We start from the raw sequence: 19,552 nt of genomic DNA on the forward strand, positions 1-19,552 counted from the left end.
CTTTAAAACTTAAAATGTGCTCTCAATCCAAACAAAAAATACACCATACTATGAAGATCTCATCCATAGAATTGCTTAGGTTTGGAAAGACTCTTAAGATCATAAAATCCAACCATTAACCCAGCACTGCCCAGTCCACCACTAAATCATGTCCCTAGGTGCCACATGCTATAAGCTGTCAAAAAACATCATCAACTTGGTAACAACCAAAGTTTTTACTTCCATCATTCCCTCCTCTATATACTGTGTGTGTGTGTGCTCTGAAGTCTCTCCTATCAGAGACTGGCAGCAGTGGCAGCGTAAGTGACCATACCTCTCAATTCACCAGTAAAGCAATTCATTCATATTGTTACCACATGGCTAATTGGGCTGGGAAACTGATCACTTTCCACTCTTTCTGCTGAAACCCTGTGAATTTGACAGAACTAACAAGTAAGCACACGTCTCGCTGAAGCAATGGTCTTCATCTGTAGACAGCCCGTGAGACCATATCTAAAGCAGGTTATAACTTGTAAAAACTGTCTCCTTGCCCCTACTCTGACACTATTTAAATTGTAGTTATCATTTCTGCAGTTCACAGAATCATAGAATGGTAGGGTTGGAAGGGACCTTTAGAGATCATCTAGTCCAACCCCCCTGCAGAAGCAGGTTCACCTAGATCAGATCGCATAGGAACATGTCCAGGTGGGTCTTGGAGACCTCCAAGGAAGGAGACTCCACAACCCCTCTGGGCAGCCTGTGCCAGGGCTCCGTCACCCTCACAGTGAAATAGTTTTTTCTTATGTTGAAGTGGAACTTTAGAATATTATACTGTATCTCCTATTTAATGGATAAATCTAGCCTGCTTATCTTCATCCTCCTGCAGGTCAGCTGTCATGGGGAACAGTGACTTTATCCTGCCTGAAAGTGAGACATTCTTAGTGCGTATTGACTGGCTCAAATAATTTTCCATGAGTAAGCAGTAACCAGTAAAAGCCACTAAAAGGTCAATATGTCAAAAGCAAACATCTGAATTAGCCTATAACCTGCAAGAAGTCAGCTCACTAGATTTGAATCTAATTTGTTTGCAAAGCTTTACAAATAATTTGCCAAATGCAAAACTAGTTCATTTGCACAGCCTGGTTTTAATTGTTTTGCAATCACTGATTGCATGCTGATTTCCACAGAGTACAACGATCACTTACTAAACTGTCTGTAACTGTCAAGTAAGTTAATAGCTCAGATCTTTGCTTCAACAAAATAAAGCCAAAACCAGGAACAGTCTGATGTTGACTGTCAACAATTGAACGGGGCTACATGTGAACCACACAGAACTAAAGGAGAAGCAAATACCACACAGCAAAACAGACCAAGGCTTAACATTCTTCTTGGTCTTACAAGGAAACGAGGAAGTCACTCCATTTTTCTGTCTCAGAATCTCTTAGGTTGAAAAAGACTTTTAAAAAACCATTAAGTCCAATTGTTAACCTAGCACTGACATGTCTACCACTAAATCATGTCCCTAAGCACTGAATCTACACATTTTTCCAATTCATCTAGGGATGGTGACTCTATCACTTCCCTGGGCAGCCTGTTCTAATGCTTGCAATCCTTTTGGTAAAACTTTTTCCCCAATATCTAATCTAAACCTTCCCTGGTGCAACTTGAGGCTGTTTTCTCTTCCCATCTCTTGTAACTTGTCAATGTAGTAGAAGCAACACTGTTCAAAACTAGGAGTTTTAATCATGGTGGTAAGATGTTTTAAGAGCTCCTAAATAATATTAAACTTTGAAGGACCAAGTTCTCATCATGGATACTTGAGGTGTGGCCAGAAAAGCAATATTGAACCAAGCAATATTTATGACGTGACATCACAAACTCAAATAAGTGCCTGGCTCACGGTGCCATTTACATCACTGACTGATTTTATGCCATCTGCTTTTTTAGGGATGAAAGAGAGAGGCTGGGCATACTCATCTGTAATGACACAGCAACTTGTTCAGGTGTTTCTGCGGATAGCTAGATCGGTGCTGGATCCAGCAGTCCGGCTCATTAGACTAAAATCCTCTGCGGAAGGCAGCCGTGCCTCATTTGGGCAGAGTCATGCGGGGTGGGACCACGGCCAGGATCCCAGCACAGTTCTCAGAAGCATCCCCCGGGAGCAGTGACTGCTAGGCAGGGTTGCTGAGGGGCAGGGACTGCTGGGCAGGGCTGCTGAGGGGCAGGGACTGCTGGGCATCCCCGGGGGCAGGGATTGCTGGGCAGGGCTGCTGGGGGGCAGGGACTGCTAGGCATCCCCGGGGGCAGGGATTGCTGGGCAGGGCTGCTGGGGGGCAGGAACTGCTGGGCATCCCCGGGGGCAGGGGCTACTGGGGAGCCGCTCCTGCCACCCCTGGGCACAGCCTCCTCGCCAAGGCCCCCTACAGTGCCCCAGCGGCGGAGTGGAGTGGGGCGGGGCCAGGCCGTCCTCTGCCCACACCTGCCGCGGCGGCCGGGCCCCCACCTCCACCGGCTCCCCGCGCCTCGCCCCCACCCCGCCCCAGACCGCAGTGCGGCGGGGAGCAGAACCCGACGGCCCGGGCCCGGACCCGCTCACCATGCTGCCAGCGCTCGGGTGGCGCTGCCCCGTCCCGGGGGTCTCTGCCCCCCCTCCCTGCTCGGTCCGTGCGTCCTCCCCGTGGCGTGGGGGGGAATTAGCAGAGTTCTCGGTCGGAGAAGCGCACCACGCAGCGGGAGTAACTGCGGGCCCTGCGTACGGCAGCCATCTTCCCGGCGAGTGAGGGGCAGGCGGGCCGGGAGCAGCGGAGACACACGACCAGGCAAACCCGCAAGGTCAGAGCGCCGCCTGACGCACGGGCCGCTCTGGGGCGCGGCCACCGGCCGCCCGGACTACTAGTCCCAGCGCGCACCGCGGCCCCGCAGCAGCTCTCCCGCCTGCAGCGGCGCGCTGCGATGCCTGCTGGGAAACGCAGTCCGCGGGCGACAACTCCTGCGGCCGCAGCCGCGACGCCTGGAAGCGGCACTTTCCCGGGCCATTCCCACCCACGGCGGAGCTGAGGCTGCCGGGAAGTGTAGTCCCGCAGACTACACCGCTCGCCGCCGCTCAGGTATGGGAACCGAAGGAAGGCGGCGATGTCCGGGCCCCCGCAGCGGCAGCCCGCCCCCTCGGTGCTGCCCCTCGGCTCGGTGTCAGCAGGCGCAGGGCTCGCTGTGGCTTGGCAGCTGCTGTGGCGGTGGCCAGATCTGGGCCTCGTTCCAGGCAAATGAGAAAACCCGGGCAACCAGGAGTGGTTAGTACTGGCCCATGTGGATTAAAATGTTGCTGAAATCATGTCTCATGGTCTCCTGTCCTCTGCCCATCCGGGTCCGAGGACGTTCGTTACGTGCTGTCAGTGCACCTCATCGGGTGTTAGGAAATAGGACTAAATCCATTTTTATTAATCTATATTTCATACAGAAATCCCTGAGGAAGCCACGTGTGTGGGCCTTTACATGTGACCCGTGAAGCACAGCCTCCACTGCTTTTAAGGGCAGGAGGAGGTGTGCGGCCATTCCGGAGCCGGGCAGCAAGAGCTAGTGCCTGACAGCAGGAGCGGGTGATGGGGAAGGGGCTGCAGCCAGAGGGGCTGCGGAAGGTGTGGGAGCTGGCACGGGCTATGGAATTTAAAGTCCGTGTGACTCTAGAGCTGCTGCGTGGAGTATGAGATCTGAGGGGGCTGCCTGCCGGCTCCAGTGCCAATGCCTGGCTGGGTGGTTGAAGGCGGGGGGAAAACCAGAGCAGCCCGAGTGCCAGTGTGCTGGTGGGCTCTGCGTGAGCAGCTGAGATGACGGCAGCGCAGCTGAGGTTTTGAGATGGAGTGATCGTGAATACAGCTACTTATCTTTAATGCTGCTTCTTTTTGGGGGTTTGAGCCAAAGATGACGGGCTTTTCTCCTGCCTGGGCGTGCATTATTCTTTTGGGAATGAGGAAGCCCTGCCTCTAGCAGCAGAAAGAGTGTGCTACGGCTGTCACGGGGCTGGTTACTCATACGTGTTTGCTGCCCTTGAGATGTAACAGGGATAGCTTAAAGGAGCAGGCTCTTCTGAATGTCTGCTGCTCGAACAGCCTTCACTAAGAGTCACCTGTGTCCCCAGAAGGGAGCTTAGCTCTCTTAACAAATGTAAATGTTCCAAAGACCAGTCTCTATTTATGTGTGGAGGGCCGAAGCATCCAGGGCTTTTTGGAGTTCCCTCACATGTGTTTTAGTGAAAAAACACCTTATTAAGGAAGTGTACTTCAGTGTAAGATTCACTGCTGTAAAAACCCCCCTGGCAGAGGGGAGGAGCTGGGTGCGTGCTCCTGAGTTACACCACCAGCTCACCCTGCCTCACGAACGCTGGCAAGTAACTCTATGCTTTACGTTTAAAATCTAAATGAAGAAGTGTAGACACCAGCTAAGGCAATTCAGCCTTACTCCTACAGTCGGATCTGATGAACAGTTGCTTGAGGCCAATATCTTTTGTTCCGCGTTTCCCTTTTTTCTGTTTGCCCCCCCACGCCTCCTTAGCTCGACCCTGCCAGAGCCCGGCGGCGCTGCCGGTGCCTTGGTGAGGAAGGCTCGGGTGCCCCGGGCAATGGTTCAAACGTCGATATTCTGGCCCTGTGTTCATAAATTGGTATTTCTGCCTTCTGGCGTTGCTACTTAAGACTCCTCGGGGATGCGAGCAGGGCCAGTAATCGGGTACTTTTTACATTACGCTAAACCCCAGCTCGGTCATAATGATCCCCTCTTTCGGGGTGGTGGGGGTGGTCACGCCGCGCCGCTTTGCCAAACCCCCGACAGCCGCCCGCTTTGGGGGGGACCCCTAAACCCCTCCCCTGAGGCCGCGGCGGAGAGGCCCGTGGGCTCTCCCCACCGCCCGGGTAGCTGCGCGGCCGGCCGCTGTCGTGTGGCGTTATCCCCCCGCGGGGCGCCCTGCCGCCGCCGCCAGGCGGGGAGCACCAGGGGCCAGGGTGCCATGGGCTCGGCGGCCGGCGGCGGCCTCTGTGGGCCACAACTTGTCCTAGGCGGCGTAGCTTGCGCCAGAGGGCGGCGGATGCGGCCGCCGGGGGCGGCGGATCCGCTGCGCCGCCATTAGGGGCGTCCCGCGCGGCTGCCGCGGGTCAGGGCCGGGCCGCAGGAGGGAACGCCCGCACGCCGTGAGTACCGCTAGGCACGGCCATGGCCGCGCACGGCGGCACCCGCGCCTGCCCGCCGACGCGCCGGAGACGGGGGGGAGAGCGGTAACACAGATGACTGGAGTGGGGTGACTCGCATGTGTCGGGGCCGCGGCTGAAAATCGATGGCCGCCTCGGCGTGAAGGCCAGGCTGGAGCCCCGAGCTGGCCTGTCGTGGCGAAGGGGCCAGCGGCTCGCCACCCTGCCATGTGGCAGACGCGCCGCGTCCTCCCGCTGCTCTGGCCTCGGTTTGCAGCTCATGGGGCACTCCCAGAGCCAGCACTAACGATCACGAGCACCGGCTGCCAGGATAGCATCGATGGAAACCGGCGGCCTTAAACCACGCCTTTCCGGGTGCATCCCGCCAGTAACACCTTCGGGTTGTTGCCAGAGCACGGGACGAGCATTAAAAGGCCCCTGATGATTGTTTACTGTTTGCGTTCCTCAGCCGTGGCAGAGGGTGGGCCAGTTTCGCTTTCAGTTCTTAGCTCCGCAGCCCGTGGAACGTGAGGGGAGACTTTTTTTAAAGCGTTCAAAAGCGAAATAGTAAGTTTGAGTTAGTCAGAAAGTAGTATTGATGCATTAAATTGAATTGCTTTTTAAAAGGGCTTTGCTGTTTGATTTCTGTTGGAAAAAAAAGTGTTTATAGGTGAAGTAGAGTCTCATTATGGTGTTACGGTATGGTTAAAACAAGGGTTTTACGTTTTCCTGTTTAGTACACTCTTACTCTGAGACAGTTTTGCGATTTGTGTTTACATCCTCAAACGATGTGAATTTGCCCAGATTGTAGTTCTAGGGTAGAATCTAGGCAAGGTTATACATGTTGTAGCTCTTCAAACTGCTTGTCAGAGACTTGTGCTCTTTCAGTGACTTCAGTGAGACTCTACTTAAATGAAACAGCACGCAGGCTAAGGTTTAGTTTATTCCCATAGCTGAAGGTGGTAAGGACAGAACATAAACCTTGTAAAGTAAAATACATTTTTAAAAATACCACCAATGAGCTCAAGAAGTGGTACTGATTTAACTAATCAAAGAAGGCTTTACTTAGGTTTTATTCAGTGCATTTTTATACAGATGGATTTGTGTTTGCATAGGAGCCATATTAACTTCTGTTCATTGTAATATGTTTTTTAACATGCATTCTTCACTGAAATCTGAACATTCTGAACAGTTTGTTCCTATCTGTGTTCTTTACCTCCCCCTTTGTGCCTCAAAAATGTTTCAGTTCATTTGTCTTTCTTGGTCACGTTTGACAGCAGAGCTAGAATCACAAAGGTGATTTCTTACAAATTTTGTGAAAATTGGTGGCTGTGGAAAAGAGGACATAAATTAGTATCCTTAGTAAGGACTAGGTGCTTCTGTTTGCCACTTTGTCTATTCAAGAGACATCAGACAAACCATCTATGCATGATAGTAATTTGTGGTTATTACTAGCAATGTCATGTGCTAGTAGTGTTATGCATTGTTTGGTTTGCTGTGGTTATCAAACATGAGGCAAAGTTGCTCCTCTACCCTGCACTCACAGTCCCCTGGAAAGGCATATGTGGGTGAGCAGCATAATGGGCCATGAATTGGGACCCGTCACAATGACATTACAGTTTCAGAACTCTGCCATTTCTTTTTCATACATGATGTGTGAAATTGTCAAAAAGTGTGTTGACGTCATATTTTTGTTTGTTCCTGTATCAATATTAGTGGAGCTGATTGGCTTAGAAGAGTGAAACAAAGGATCTTCACAACATCTTTCGTCTACAGGATTGTGATTCTGTACTGATGCGAGTTCAGAGTTCAAGCAACGTAATCCCATTACTTTTAAAATCATTGTTTGTCTTTATGAAATAAGGCAGGATGGAAGAGAGATTTAAGGCTGCTACCAAAAAAACAAGTGGAAATGTAGTTTCAGTGTGGGTTACAGAAGGCAAAAGTCAATGACCGTGAATATTGCTGTCCTCTTAGAGCTGGAGGAAAAGAGACTACAGACACCAAACCCTCATTGCAGGGGAATTCTGTTTTGTTCCAAATATATGATTAATTTACATAGAGTAGACCATGTTTGTTCTAAAGTGTAGGAAACACTAGCAACAGTCAGATCAAATAAGGGGAAAAGAACTTTTTTATTATTATCTTTTCTTTATTATTATTCAACTTCATCCAGTGTCAGGGCAAAAATCAGATAGAAAATCAGATGTAGCCACTACTTCTAGAAACTGATTAATGCTTAAGGCTACTGTGGTGTAACACATGTGGTCTTACTTGACGTGAATATCGTATTCTTCTGAAGATTCTGCTTACCAGGAGTAAATATGGCTTTGTCTCTAGCATAGGACCTTATGGAAAGTCAAGAAATCACTTTAACTGATGGCAATATGACTTGTGAGATGGTGATTTGCATGTCTGATAATTTAGTTAGAACAAATTCCCTCCTGTTTTACTGTAATGCTTTGCTTTTCTGATGCCAAACTATTTTTTCTAAGTTATGAGACTTTATCCCCTGCTTTTAGTAATAGTTTCTCCCATCAGAGCTGCAAGCTTGCTGTAAAATACATCTAGCTTTAGCATTAAGATTGGGTTTGGGGAACGTACCCAGCTATGTCCAGATGAAGGCTGTCACTTTCTGGTGAGAGACCAGGGGAAGTGTCTGAGCATAGCTTACAAGGAATATTTCTCTGAGGAGAAAGGAATCTGCAAGCAAGGAACCTCAAAAGGGTGCAGAGATCAAACTGATTATGTTCTGTGCTTTCAGACCAAAGGCTAAGTCTTGAAAACATGATTCCTGCAACTGTTCACACTGTCCTGAGTGCTCTATATTTATGCTGCCACAGAAAGGACTGGTTACACTCGGAGGAGAAACACTAAAGACTGAAATGCGCTTGCAGCTAAAGTATCCTCATCATGAATAGGTACACAACTATCAGACAGCTTGGTGACGGGACCTACGGCTCTGTCCTCCTAGGGAGAAGCATTGAATCTGGAGAGCTAATAGCCATTAAAAAGTAAGTATTTTCATTTGTTACTTAACAGTGGACAGTCCAGGTTTTTCCATTTTTTGGGCCACGTCACTTGGTTGTGCTGGGTTGAGTCCTTCACATGCCACACAGCATTTGTATTTGGAGTTGTGTTGGGGCAGAATGCAAAGGTCAAGTTCATTGCTTTCTCCACAGCCTCAGCAGAAGATGAAGAGGGTGGGAAAGATAGGCTTATTGTAACAGTGCTTCCCTACTACATACAGTCAAACACATATTATGTGTATTATTCAGATGATTCTGCAATGCTGCTTTGGAATCTGCAGCCCCTTCCCTGCTGCTTACATGAAACATACCTTTCATGGTCTACTTTCCAGTGTAATGTTAAAACTGTGGTCATAGTTAGCACTATGGATTTCATTGTCCATTATCTGTATTTTTGTATGCTGTTACATATTGGTCTTTTCAGCTTAAAATTTTCTTTACATTCCTTGAGAAATCAACTTGATTTTTCTCAAGGCTGCTTCAGCAGTTTGTAAATGGTCTGTTTGTCCTGGTTGTGCTAAGAGATGCCTTCCTGAAATACTGACCATTACCCAGGGCCATACTTGTCAAAAGAGCTTTCAGTACAGTGCTGTTTTGTATGGATGATCAACAGTTGGCTTTAACAATTTTCTAGGTCCCCTGCGCCAAGGGTGTTCTTGCCAGAGCTACCTTTGATTTTCATTTTGCAACATGATCAAACATCTCAGAGCAAAACAGAAGATGGTACGTTCTTAGCTTACATGTTAACACCAGTCTGTTATTAAGAACAGAAACAGCCTGGTGGCTGAAAGTACAAGACAGTAATTGCAAAAACATTGCTTAAATGAAAGAAAAATTAATCCAGAGCTCTTCATGAAATTAAGGTCTTGTAGGTCTTAAACTATTCTAATTCTAAGAGTCAATTTCAAACTGGAAACTTGCTGCACTATTAAGGTCTGATGAAGATTCAGATCTTCAAAGGGTGCCTAACTTCCTCCGAAATCCAGACTCTAAGCAATTGGGTATTTTTGTAGGTTTAATGTGTGTGTACGTGTCCTAAAGCATAGAATGACTTGTGAAAGATCTGAGGCATAATCAAACTGAATATGGATAAATAAGACCATACATTATACACAAATACTATATTCAGTTATATTCTGTAGTAGGAGAAAGCAGATCTGCCCCACAGTTGGTTTCTGTTAGAGCAGAGTTGTTTACAGGCATGAAGGAAAAGCAGTTGGTGGAATAGGTGCAACTCACAAGCAAGAGAGAAACATAGGGAGTGGTGGACACTGAACAATGGAGAATGCAACGTAGAGGGGAAAGATACTGAAATTACAGAGAAATAAAAATACAGAGAAGGTGAGCAAGAAGAATATGATAAAATTTGAGACCCAGTGAAGTGATATAATTTAGTCTTCATTAGATTTGTTTCAAAACTTAATCTGAGTGCTTCATAACTGTCATAACCCTTGTTCTTCCTACAGTTAGCCTCTGATCCACCACCATGTATACTGGAAAGAAAACTGGCATGCCCTGACTTATTGAAGGCTCTGAAATTTTTACAGCAAGAAAAAAGACAATCTTGTGTAATAGTAATGCCTTTAAATTCTATCAGAGCGTGCCTTGTGTAGAGATGTAAAGTTTTTTGACAAAAGAGATAATACATTGTGTTTTGATTCAAGAACTGAATTGTTCAGATGTAATGAGACATACTGGTCTAAGACCAGCTGATGCTGACCACTTATTAATTGGGGTTTTTTCCCCTCTACTGTTGTAGAATGAAGAGAAAGTTTTATTCGTGGGAGGAATGCATGAACCTTCGAGAGGTTAAGGTACTTATTTCATTCAATGATCGAGTTTAAATTAGATGATCCTGCTCACGGTTTAGAGTAACATCAAATTGTTTCCTCTCAGCATGAGCTGTGGCATAGAATCATAGAATGGTAGGGGTTGGAAGGGACTTTAGAGATCATCTCGTCCAACCCCCCTGCAGAAGCAGGTTCACCTAGATCAGGTTGCATAGGAACATGTCCAGGTGGGTCTTGAAGATCTCCAAGGAAGGAGACTCCACAACCCCTCTGGGCAGCCTGTGCCAGGGCTCCCTCACCTGAACAGTAAAATAGTTTTTTCATTATATTTAAATGGAACTTTTTGTGTTCCAGCTTCATCCCATTACCCCTTGTCCTGCTGCTGTCACTGTTACAAACATGCAGAAAACCTAGGTCACTTTTCTTACAGTGCAACACATTCCGACTGTGTTGCCACAGCAAGAATGAATGTAGAATACACTGAAAATTTAAAAAGAAGGAAGAACGAAAACTGAAGTGTGCTGGTTCTAGCTGGGATAGAGTTAATTTTCTTCATAGCAGCTTGTACGGGTCTATGTTTTGGATTTGTGTCCAGAACAGTGTTGGTAACACAGGGATGTTTGAAGTTACAGCTGAGCAGTGCTTTCTCAGCCACAGGCTGTGTGTTTTTCACATTTCCCCAATAGTGAGTAGACTGGGGCTGGGCAAAAGACTGGGAGGGGCACAGGCAGGACAGCTGATCCCAACTGATATTCTGTATAATATGACATTGTGCTCAGCAGTAAAAGCTGGGGGAAGGAGGAGGAAGCAGGGACATTCAGAATTATGGCATTTTATCTTCCCGAGTACTGTTAGACGTGATGGAGGCTTGCTGTCCTAGAGATGGCTGAGCACCTGCCTGCCCGTGGGAAGCAGTGACTGGATTCCTTATTCTGCTTTGTTTGTGTGCACAGCTTTTGCTTTATCTATTTAACTGTCTTTATCTAAACACATGAATTTTCTCACTTTCTATCCTTCTGATTCTCTCCCCAATCCCACTGAGGGGGATGAGGGAGCTCAGCTGCTCAATGGGGTTAATCCTCAATACCAAGGAAAAATTTCAAGGGTTCTGTTTAGTCCTGTGTCTAACCTGAGTATTGCCAGTGCAAGTACAAGAAGAGTGTGAATTCTGCCAGTAGCAAGTTACTTCTAGAGAAAATACAGTTGTTTGGTGCCTGCTGTGATGACAGATAACTGTCTTTTGAATGACCAGCACATTAAATTGATACATGTACTGTATATGCATCTGGTAGTACTTGAGATCTGGTCTTTGTTCTCAGAGCTGTCTGATTGCTTAATATTGAGGAGTTTTTGAAGCAAATTCTTCTGCATCAATGAAATAGATTTTTTTCTTTTTCATTAGACTAACACCTTTGTAAAATCCTGTTTGCATTTTCTGTTTCTAGTCTTTGAAGAAACTAAACCATGCCAATGTAGTAAAGCTGAAAGAAGTTATCAGGGAAAATGATCATCTGTACTTCGTGTTTGAATACATGAAGGAAAATCTGTATCAGTTAATGAAAGAAAGGTATGTAACAGCATCACCTGTTCCTGATATATATTAATGACTTGTGTAATGTGATGTAACATCCCTGTTACTTTTCAAAGGTTTTTGGATTGTTTGTTTAGGCTTAGATCACGATTGCTTAAAGCTGTGTGCTGCAATGGGAGCTGTGGCTGTCACCTTTGAACATATCCCAAACAGTGTAGTGAGTTTCTAGAGTCTCTTTGCAGATTAGCCTGGCAGATAAGAAGGGCAGTCTTTTGTTAGGAACTGTGGACTTTCAACTGCCCTCATGCTGAGAAGGCATTGAACCTAGCACTTTTGGTTTCTAGGTAAGAACTCCAGCCAGCAATGCTTTTTCTGTTAGAGGATGGTATCACCACCTCTTCTGTTACAGCTTCCTCAGATAAATGAATAAATGAAAAATAGTTAAAATGGGAGGGTCAGATTCTGGCCTGCTTCTAAGAAATATCTTTTTCTTTGCAGTTTAAACTGACATGTCCAAAAACTGCCTTTTTATTTGTCATAATTCTCCATAAAATCTAGCTTTTTGCTGTTTTCTGGAGCACCTATAAAGTCTTAATTTTACCCTTTGGGTCATGGTAGCATCCTGAAGAGGATAATTTGGAGCAAAACAGCTCCACACCTTACATTTTCTGAGGAGGCTATTTTGTCTCTATGGACCACAGAATCATCCTGGGAGATGATAGCAATCTTACTTGGTTGATAGTACTACAGAAAGTACCTTTTTAAGCATAAAAAGACTTACTTGTGTATAGGTATAGAACTAACTAACTTTACCTGACTTGGACACATACATGTGGATGCTGACTTTTTAATGATGCAAAGTGATGAACTTTGAGAAAATGGTTCAAGTGCATAACCTACAAACCAGTTATCTTTTATTAAAACAGATTTATTAGAAATGCTTGATATATCCTACCTGCTTATGAGAACAAAAAGGACAGGTGTCTGTAGAAGTGCACTCACTACACATCACATTCTCCATGGTTTAGCTAGGCCTTGGATTGATTGTATAAATCAAACCTATAAGAGTAGAATTTGCTTAGGTAAAATTGACAGTCTTGCTGGAAGGAAGTGTAGAAGAAATGTGACTCTTTCTGCTATAATTAAAAAAAAAATAAGTGAATAGGAAAGGCTGTCTCTAGTAGCTGATCTCTCTTCTGAAATACGTGATGGTGAGGTTTTTTGAATTGAATAAGGCTCAGGACATCTTTATTCACTGTTTGTCTGAGTCAAGTTGTTAGTTACTTCCACCCCACAGATAGTTACTGTGTTTTGACATGTGCAGAGGCAGCTGCTGCAGAGCTGTTTGATCAGAATCCTCCCTTGGGGAGAGGGATCACCATTAAACCACCTACAATGGCTGATCTGCTCACCTGAACATTATAAGCAGAAGAGCCTCTTGTTTTCAGGAGTAGCAGATAAGACTGCTTTTTCAGATAATGAGAGAAAGAAGTAGCACACCCACAGTTAGATAATGACAAGGGAAAGTCAAATGTATGGCTTGTATATGCTCTAGAAGAGAGAGAGGCCAGAAGAAACTGGATGTGAAAAGCACTAAATTAACATGAGCAGTCTTGAGGAGTATGCTTCATGATCACTACATGTTAAGCTTCGTTTAGTTTGGCCAATTTTCCTTTTTTCTTCTCCCTTTTTTCTCTTTTCACTGTCTCATATAGTCTTAATATGGTGTCACATAGTCTTAACATAATGTGATGTGGCAGTTCTGCCTTTATGTACCTTTTACTGGAGAAATAAATTACATGAGAGTACTTAAGATATATCTAGCAGTTTTATTGTCATTGTTACCTTTTATCTGTAGTTCATTGGATAGCATAAGCTAATGTATGAATTCAATTTATATTTCTTTTTTTCTTTTATCCACAGAAACAAACTGTTTCCTGAATCTACGGTTAGGAATATTATGTATCAGATCCTGCAAGGGCTTGCATTTATCCATAAGCATGGTAGGTTACGTTTTAGCTGTAAACATTTTGAATTAGAACAAGATAGTGTCTAAATGAGGACACGAACAATTAGATTACTTAGTTTAGTAGAAGAGTGATGACTTTACTGGAAATATCCATATTTTGTAGTTGCCTGATATTCTAGTCTGGAGGTTTGCTCAGTTGCTTTTTTGTAGATTTCTGCTTTCTCAAAAATGGCATAGAAGTGCTTGTCAAGTAAACCTACATTCTTTGTCCATCCAAACTCTAAGCATGTTTTCATATTTGAATATGCAATCAGTTGCTCTTCTTACCATTAACTAAATTGCCTCAGAAGCCTTCTGTTGATAGATTGCATGTTTGTGCAGCAAAATTAATTTTCAAAACCTGCCTGGATTCGTTCCTGTGCATCCTGCTCAAGGTGAACCTACTTTAGCGGGGGGTTGGGCTGGATGATCTCTGGAGGTCTCTTCCAGCCCCAGCCATTCTGTGATTATAGGAAGAATGTAGTCTGCTGATTGGTAGAAAACTACAGCTTTCTGTCTTCAGTGCTGTCATGCATTGATCTACCAAATAAAGTTTCATATATTCACATATCCTATGCAAATATTTATTCTTTCTGGGAGCATATTTGAGGCCATGGTAAAAACAAAGTGTGTTGGAAGATCTCTGAAAAGGAGGTCATGGAGCTCCAGTAAGATATGAGAGAGCTGTATAGAGGAAACAGTTATCTTGGATAGTGTAAGGACAACTTCTCCAGACTAAAGGTGGAAGCACATTTCAGAGATAGCAGTCAGTAATATTCCATCCTCCTTCTCTCATTTGTGACCAAGTTTTGCTGAATACACTGATCACTAAAAGAATACAGTGAGATTCTCTAAGAAGGTGATGAGTAACTGAGTGCTTGTAGATTCTATTCTTAGATTTAAAAAGGTTCACAGTACAAAATAATTACCTTATGTTTTAATTTGTATTCTGTTTAAAAGAACTTTTGAAATAATTTTTTACTGTTCTTCAGTGCAGTTACCACAATTAGAATGAAACTCACATTAAAATAGTGTAAATCTTTCTATCTGAAAGAAGTGTCCCTTGGAAGGGAGCTATGTGACTGAATGCTCTGACTTGTTATAAGATAGATAGTCAGGTTACGTATGCTGTTCTTCACAGCCTGAAGTATAATGACTAACTCTGTTGATCAATCTTTAGCAGGAAGAACTAAAGCAAACCAATCCAAATGGATAATAAAGATGACAGCTGGGGATGGCATTGCAAAGCACATCAATATTTCATTTCAATTTTAGGGTTCTTTCACAGAGATTTGAAACCTGAAAACCTCCTTTGCATGGGGCCAGAACTAGTGAAAATAGCAGACTTTGGCTTGGCCCGAGAAATCCGATCTAGACCTCCTTACACTGATTATGTATCCACAAGATGGTAAGTACCAGTATACACCTACGTGATCTGAAACTTAGAGCCAAGCCTTTAAAGAAGTGTTGAAGTTGTGCTGAATGTAATACCACTTATTAACATTCACAAATATCTAAAGGGTGGGTGTCATGAGGTTGGGACATCCCTTTTTTCTACAGTAGCTAGCAACAGGACGAGGGGCAGTGGGATGAAGCTGGAGCACAAAAAGTTCCACTTAAACATAAGAAAAAGCTTTTTCACTGTGAGGGTGACAGAGCAGTGGAACGGGCTGCCCAGAGGGGTTGTGGAGTCTCCTTCCTTGGAGGTCTTCAAGACCCACCTGGACATGTTCCTATGTGACCTGATCTAGGTGACCCTGCTTCTGCAGGGGGATTGTACTAGATGATCTCTAAAGGTCCCTTCCAACCCCTACCATTCTATGAATCTATGACTTTTGATGCCTTCCTATTTATGAAACTTTTATTCAAGCTTGTCATAATTTAGAAAGCTTCAGTTAGTACAAGGCAGTTTACAGGTGGCAGCAGCACAGGAGCAAAGAGGGATCCTGATAAGGCAAGTGGGGAATGCTGGGACTGCTGCACATCACAAAGGCATAAGAGATTACAGAGCTTGTATATGAAAAAAAAAATGAAGTCTTAAATATAGGATAGGAGATTTTTAAGGGATATTTGCTCTTAACAGCAAAGAAGAATAGTTGAATGGTTTCATATATGTGGGGGTTTTTTTCCCTTTTTTTCTTTCTCTTACAGGTACAGAGCTCCTGAAGTCCTTCTTAGATCCACCAACTATAGTTCCCCAATAGACATTTGGGCTGTTGGTTGCATAATGGCAGAAGTTTATACACTGAGGCCTCTCTTTCCAGGTGCCAGTGAAATTGATACTATATTCAAAATTTGCCAGGTCTTGGGGACGCCAAAGAAGGTAACTAAAGTGATACTCCACACTGCAGTAATATAAGAGGTGTTTTACCATACAGAATGGCACAACAGCAGTAAACATAAAGATAAAATAGTTTTGTGCTTACTGCTATTGTATGATATTCATCTCAGATATAGTAAATGAGATTAAAACTTAATTTCTGTGAAGTAAGCATTATGTAATTAAATTATAATCCCTGACATTTAAAGGAAGAACAGACCTCTGAACAGCAGAGTCATTAGACTTTGATTTAAAGTCTTGCTAGTAAAACAAGTGGTATAAGAACCTAGAAATTGAAATCATGGCAAGACTCCTATCTCCTGATTCCATTTGTGCCTTTTACTTAGTCAGATGTGAAGTAAGACTTACCTCTCACCAGTGGTTTGAGCAGAAAATTTGTAGTGAAATCTTCACTATAGTCTAGAGGAATCTTGACACAGTTTGATACTGATAGGAGAGTCTATGCTAGTGCACTTGGGCACTATGATGTTTTACAACTGAACTTTCTTTGTGGTTGGAAATCTCATTCTTCCAGAACGACTGGCCCGAAGGCTACCAACTTTCAGCCTCCATGAGTTTTCGCTGGCCTCAGTGTGTACCTAACAACCTAAAAACCCTCATACCTAATGCTAGCAGTGAAGCAGTGCAGCTCATGAGAGACATGCTGCAGTGGGACCCCAAAAAGCGACCAACAGCAAGCCAGGTTTGGGTTTGCTTTTTTTTTCTTCACATCTGTGTATGATGCTTGCTTTGTCTGCAAGATACCTTTTATATAAAGTGACTTAGTAGTTGCTCAAGGGTGCAGTTCTTAGAAGGGAGAAGAGCAGAAGACAGGAAAAATATGCAAGCCAAAGGGGAGTAGTTGAAAGAGAATAACCAATCTTTTGCATGCAACATCAACTGCATGGGGTGTTTGCTCACTGGTCAAAAGTGTGAGTGACTGTGGTGTAATTACACCGGAATTGAGTATAATCCAGTCACTGCAGCAGAGTGAAAGCAAGATGAATGGCTGCAGGCTTTGATGCTATTCTTCCATTGCAACTGATGTGTGTCATAGAATCACAGTGTGGATGAGGTTAGAAGGGGCCTCTGGAGGTCTAGTCCAACCCCATCTGACCCAGGAAATACGCATCAGTGCTCAGTCACCCTCACAGTATAAAAGCGTTTTCTGATGTTCAGAGGGAACCTCCTGTGTGTCAGATTGTGCCCATTGCCTTTGGTCCTGTCACTGGGCACCACTGAAAAGAGCCTCACTCCATCTTCTTTGCACTTGTTCCCTTTGAGTATTTATGCATAAGATCCTCCTGAGCCTTCTCTTCTCCAGACTGAACAGTCTCAACTCTCTTAGTCTTTCCCCATAGGTGAGATGCTGTGACCCCTTAATCACTTTTCGTGCCCTTAGCTGGACTCTCTCCATTATGTCCATCTCTCTTCTGCTGGGGAGCCCAGAGCTGGACACAGCACTCCAGGTGTGGCCTCACCACAGCAGAGGGAAAGGATCACCACCCTCAACCTGCTGCCACACTCCTGCAGCCCGGGATACCGTTAGCTTTATTTGCAGCGATGGGCTATTGTTAGCTCAGGTTCAACTTGTCTACCAAGTACTTTGCTGCAAAGCTACTTTCCATGTGGTTGAATTCAGCATGGGATTGTTCCTCTCTCGGTGCAGGACTTTTAGCTTTCCCCTTGTTGAACTTGATGAAGTTCCCTTCAGCTCATTTCTCCAGCCTGTCAAGGTCTCTCTGGATAGCAGCATGACCCTCTTGTATATCAGGTGCTCCTTCCAGTTTTGCATTGTCAGCAAGCTTACTGAGGATCCCCTCTGCACCAACATCAACATCATTCATGGAGATAGTGAACACTATTTATCCCAGTATCAATCCCTAGAGTACACTGACACCTACTGGCCTCCAGACAGATGTTGTTCCACTGACCACCACGCTCTGGGCCTAGCCATTCAGACAGCTTTCAGGCCACCTCACTTCTCATCCAGCCTGACACAGCCTGGATCAAGCTGGCTTACAGAAGGCGGTTTGCAGGGCAGACTTGGCTTGATTGCACTTTAGATCTGTCCTAGCATTCTGACCGTAAGCATAGCTAAAGTTATCAGTATTGCACATATAATGGCCAGCTGATGTTGTTGATGGTAGCTACTGATTTCAGATATCAACACCACAGCAGTAGTACTTAATGAATGAAGTAAACAGCACATCTTTTAAAAAACAGGTGCAATTCTGGGTCCAAATGTGACTTGACTTCAGTAGGACCATAGCTGAACTTTTGTGATTTTATCAGACCTTCAGTATGATTTGTAATAAAAAGCTTTAAATCTAATGGAAGCGGGTCAAAAGTAAAATAGATGAAAACTTATCAGAGGTAATGAAAAGCAAAAAGTACTGACCAGAACATTATATTAAGAGATACAAACAAATGTTATTGAGAGGGGAAGATTAGTGTAACTGAAACAGCAAAATGGGCAGAGATGAATTTCCTTTACTGACAGCTCCTTAATTACTTGTAAGGCAGGATAAAGATATTTTTACTATGTCTTAAAAAAAAAAAAGAGGGGGCTAATTTTTATAAGGGTTATATTTCTTTCACTGATTCAGTCTTGGAGCTGCAGAATGGAAGAGATGTAAGATCTCTGCAGTCACTCAAGACTGGATGGCTGAATCTGTGATGACATGGGTGCGTGTGTCTGCACATGCATATGCACGTGAAGAGGCAGGACTTAATCAAATACACCTCTGGACCACATGTACCTCCTTCAGTACCTTAATCCTGCAGAACCTTTCTCTTTTACACAAGTCGAGAATGATTTGGTAACTTGGTGCCTGTGAAAAGTTTTCTATTATGGCAGCGTTATTCTGAAGTGGATTGCGTTCACTTGAATCTAGTGTTGAGAGATGGGTCTTCTGTTGTTTCCCTACCCCAGAAAAAAAGGGAAACTAAATTTGTGCCATCACACAGGGCTTGGGTAAGTAAAAAACTTGGGTTTCCTATGTTGGCTCCTAACATCTTGGTTATGTTTTAGGCACTTCGATATCCATACTTCCAGGTTGGGCACGCCCTGGGGATTCAGGATCTGGTGAAGCAAAAGGAACTGCATAATAAATCATCTCTGCACATTAAGCCTGTCCCTCCAGCACAACCCCCTCCAAAACTTCACGCCCGCGTTTCATCAAGGCCTTTTCAGCAAAGCCAGTGTTCTCAGCACTTGGTGTACCCCTATAAGACAGACAACTCAGGGGCTGAGCACAGTAACTACTTACAGGAGGACAAGTCCGGCCAGGTGGTTCTGCCTGCAATTCACAATAAGGTTCCTCAGCAGGTAAAGGTCCTTCTAGTGTAAGAAACACTTCCTCATTTTTTTTTCTTGTAACTGTGTTTCTCATTCTCAAGGTTCTTACACTTTGCCAAAAGGAAAGGAAATAGGTATAAAGAATTGTTACAACTTTCAGCTAGAAGCTGAAGTTACAATCTTGAAATTTAGATCCAATTGCTATAAATCAAACAAGCTGATTTTTCACTTCAAAGCTACTTTATACTTGCTTTTGTTGTAAAGCATCACTTAAAGGGTGACACTTTGTATGAGTAAAAAGGATGTACAGTAGTCAGCATATTAATGGGACTGATGCCAGAGAGAAAAGTATTAAGTATTAAATAGTATTGAAATGCGAGGAGGGAGGGATGTTACCTTCTTCAGTTAAGGCCTCCA

General features: G+C 44.4%; 2 protein-coding genes across 12 annotated transcripts in view; one reads left to right on the top strand and one right to left on the bottom strand.

Annotated features, from left to right (window-relative positions):
- Positions 1 to 2,857, bottom strand: part of FBXO9 (F-box protein 9) — a 21,827-nt gene extending 18,970 nt beyond the window's left edge. For 2 of the 4 annotated variants that reach the window (XM_061989679.1, XM_061989676.1), the window contains exon 1: positions 2,576 to 2,856. Coding sequence is in view for 3 of the 4 variants with exons in the window: in XM_061989676.1 (XP_061845660.1) it covers positions 2,576 to 2,578 (3 nt within the window). In the remaining variant the exon portion in view is untranslated. Of the gene's footprint in view, positions 1 to 2,575 lie in introns of all 4 variants that reach the window. The other 2 variants (XM_061989677.1, XM_061989678.1) reach the window with 2 other exon arrangements.
- Positions 2,472 to 19,552, top strand: part of CILK1 (ciliogenesis associated kinase 1) — a 26,436-nt gene continuing 9,355 nt past the window's right edge. Inside the window, exons 1-10 of one of the 8 annotated variants that reach the window (XM_061989669.1) lie at positions 4,931 to 5,159; positions 6,873 to 6,974; positions 7,921 to 8,170; positions 9,945 to 9,999; positions 11,421 to 11,542; positions 13,430 to 13,509; positions 14,790 to 14,922; positions 15,666 to 15,837; positions 16,370 to 16,537; positions 18,869 to 19,165. In XM_061989669.1, coding sequence (XP_061845653.1) covers positions 8,070 to 8,170; positions 9,945 to 9,999; positions 11,421 to 11,542; positions 13,430 to 13,509; positions 14,790 to 14,922; positions 15,666 to 15,837; positions 16,370 to 16,537; positions 18,869 to 19,165 — 1,128 coding nt within the window. In that variant the 5' untranslated portion in view covers positions 4,931 to 5,159; positions 6,873 to 6,974; positions 7,921 to 8,069. The other 7 variants (XM_061989671.1, XM_061989668.1, XM_061989667.1 and 4 more) reach the window with 7 other exon arrangements.

Source organism: Colius striatus, chromosome 2, assembly GCF_028858725.1.
Source record: "Colius striatus isolate bColStr4 chromosome 2, bColStr4.1.hap1, whole genome shotgun sequence".
NCBI lineage: Eukaryota > Metazoa > Chordata > Aves > Coliiformes > Coliidae > Colius > Colius striatus.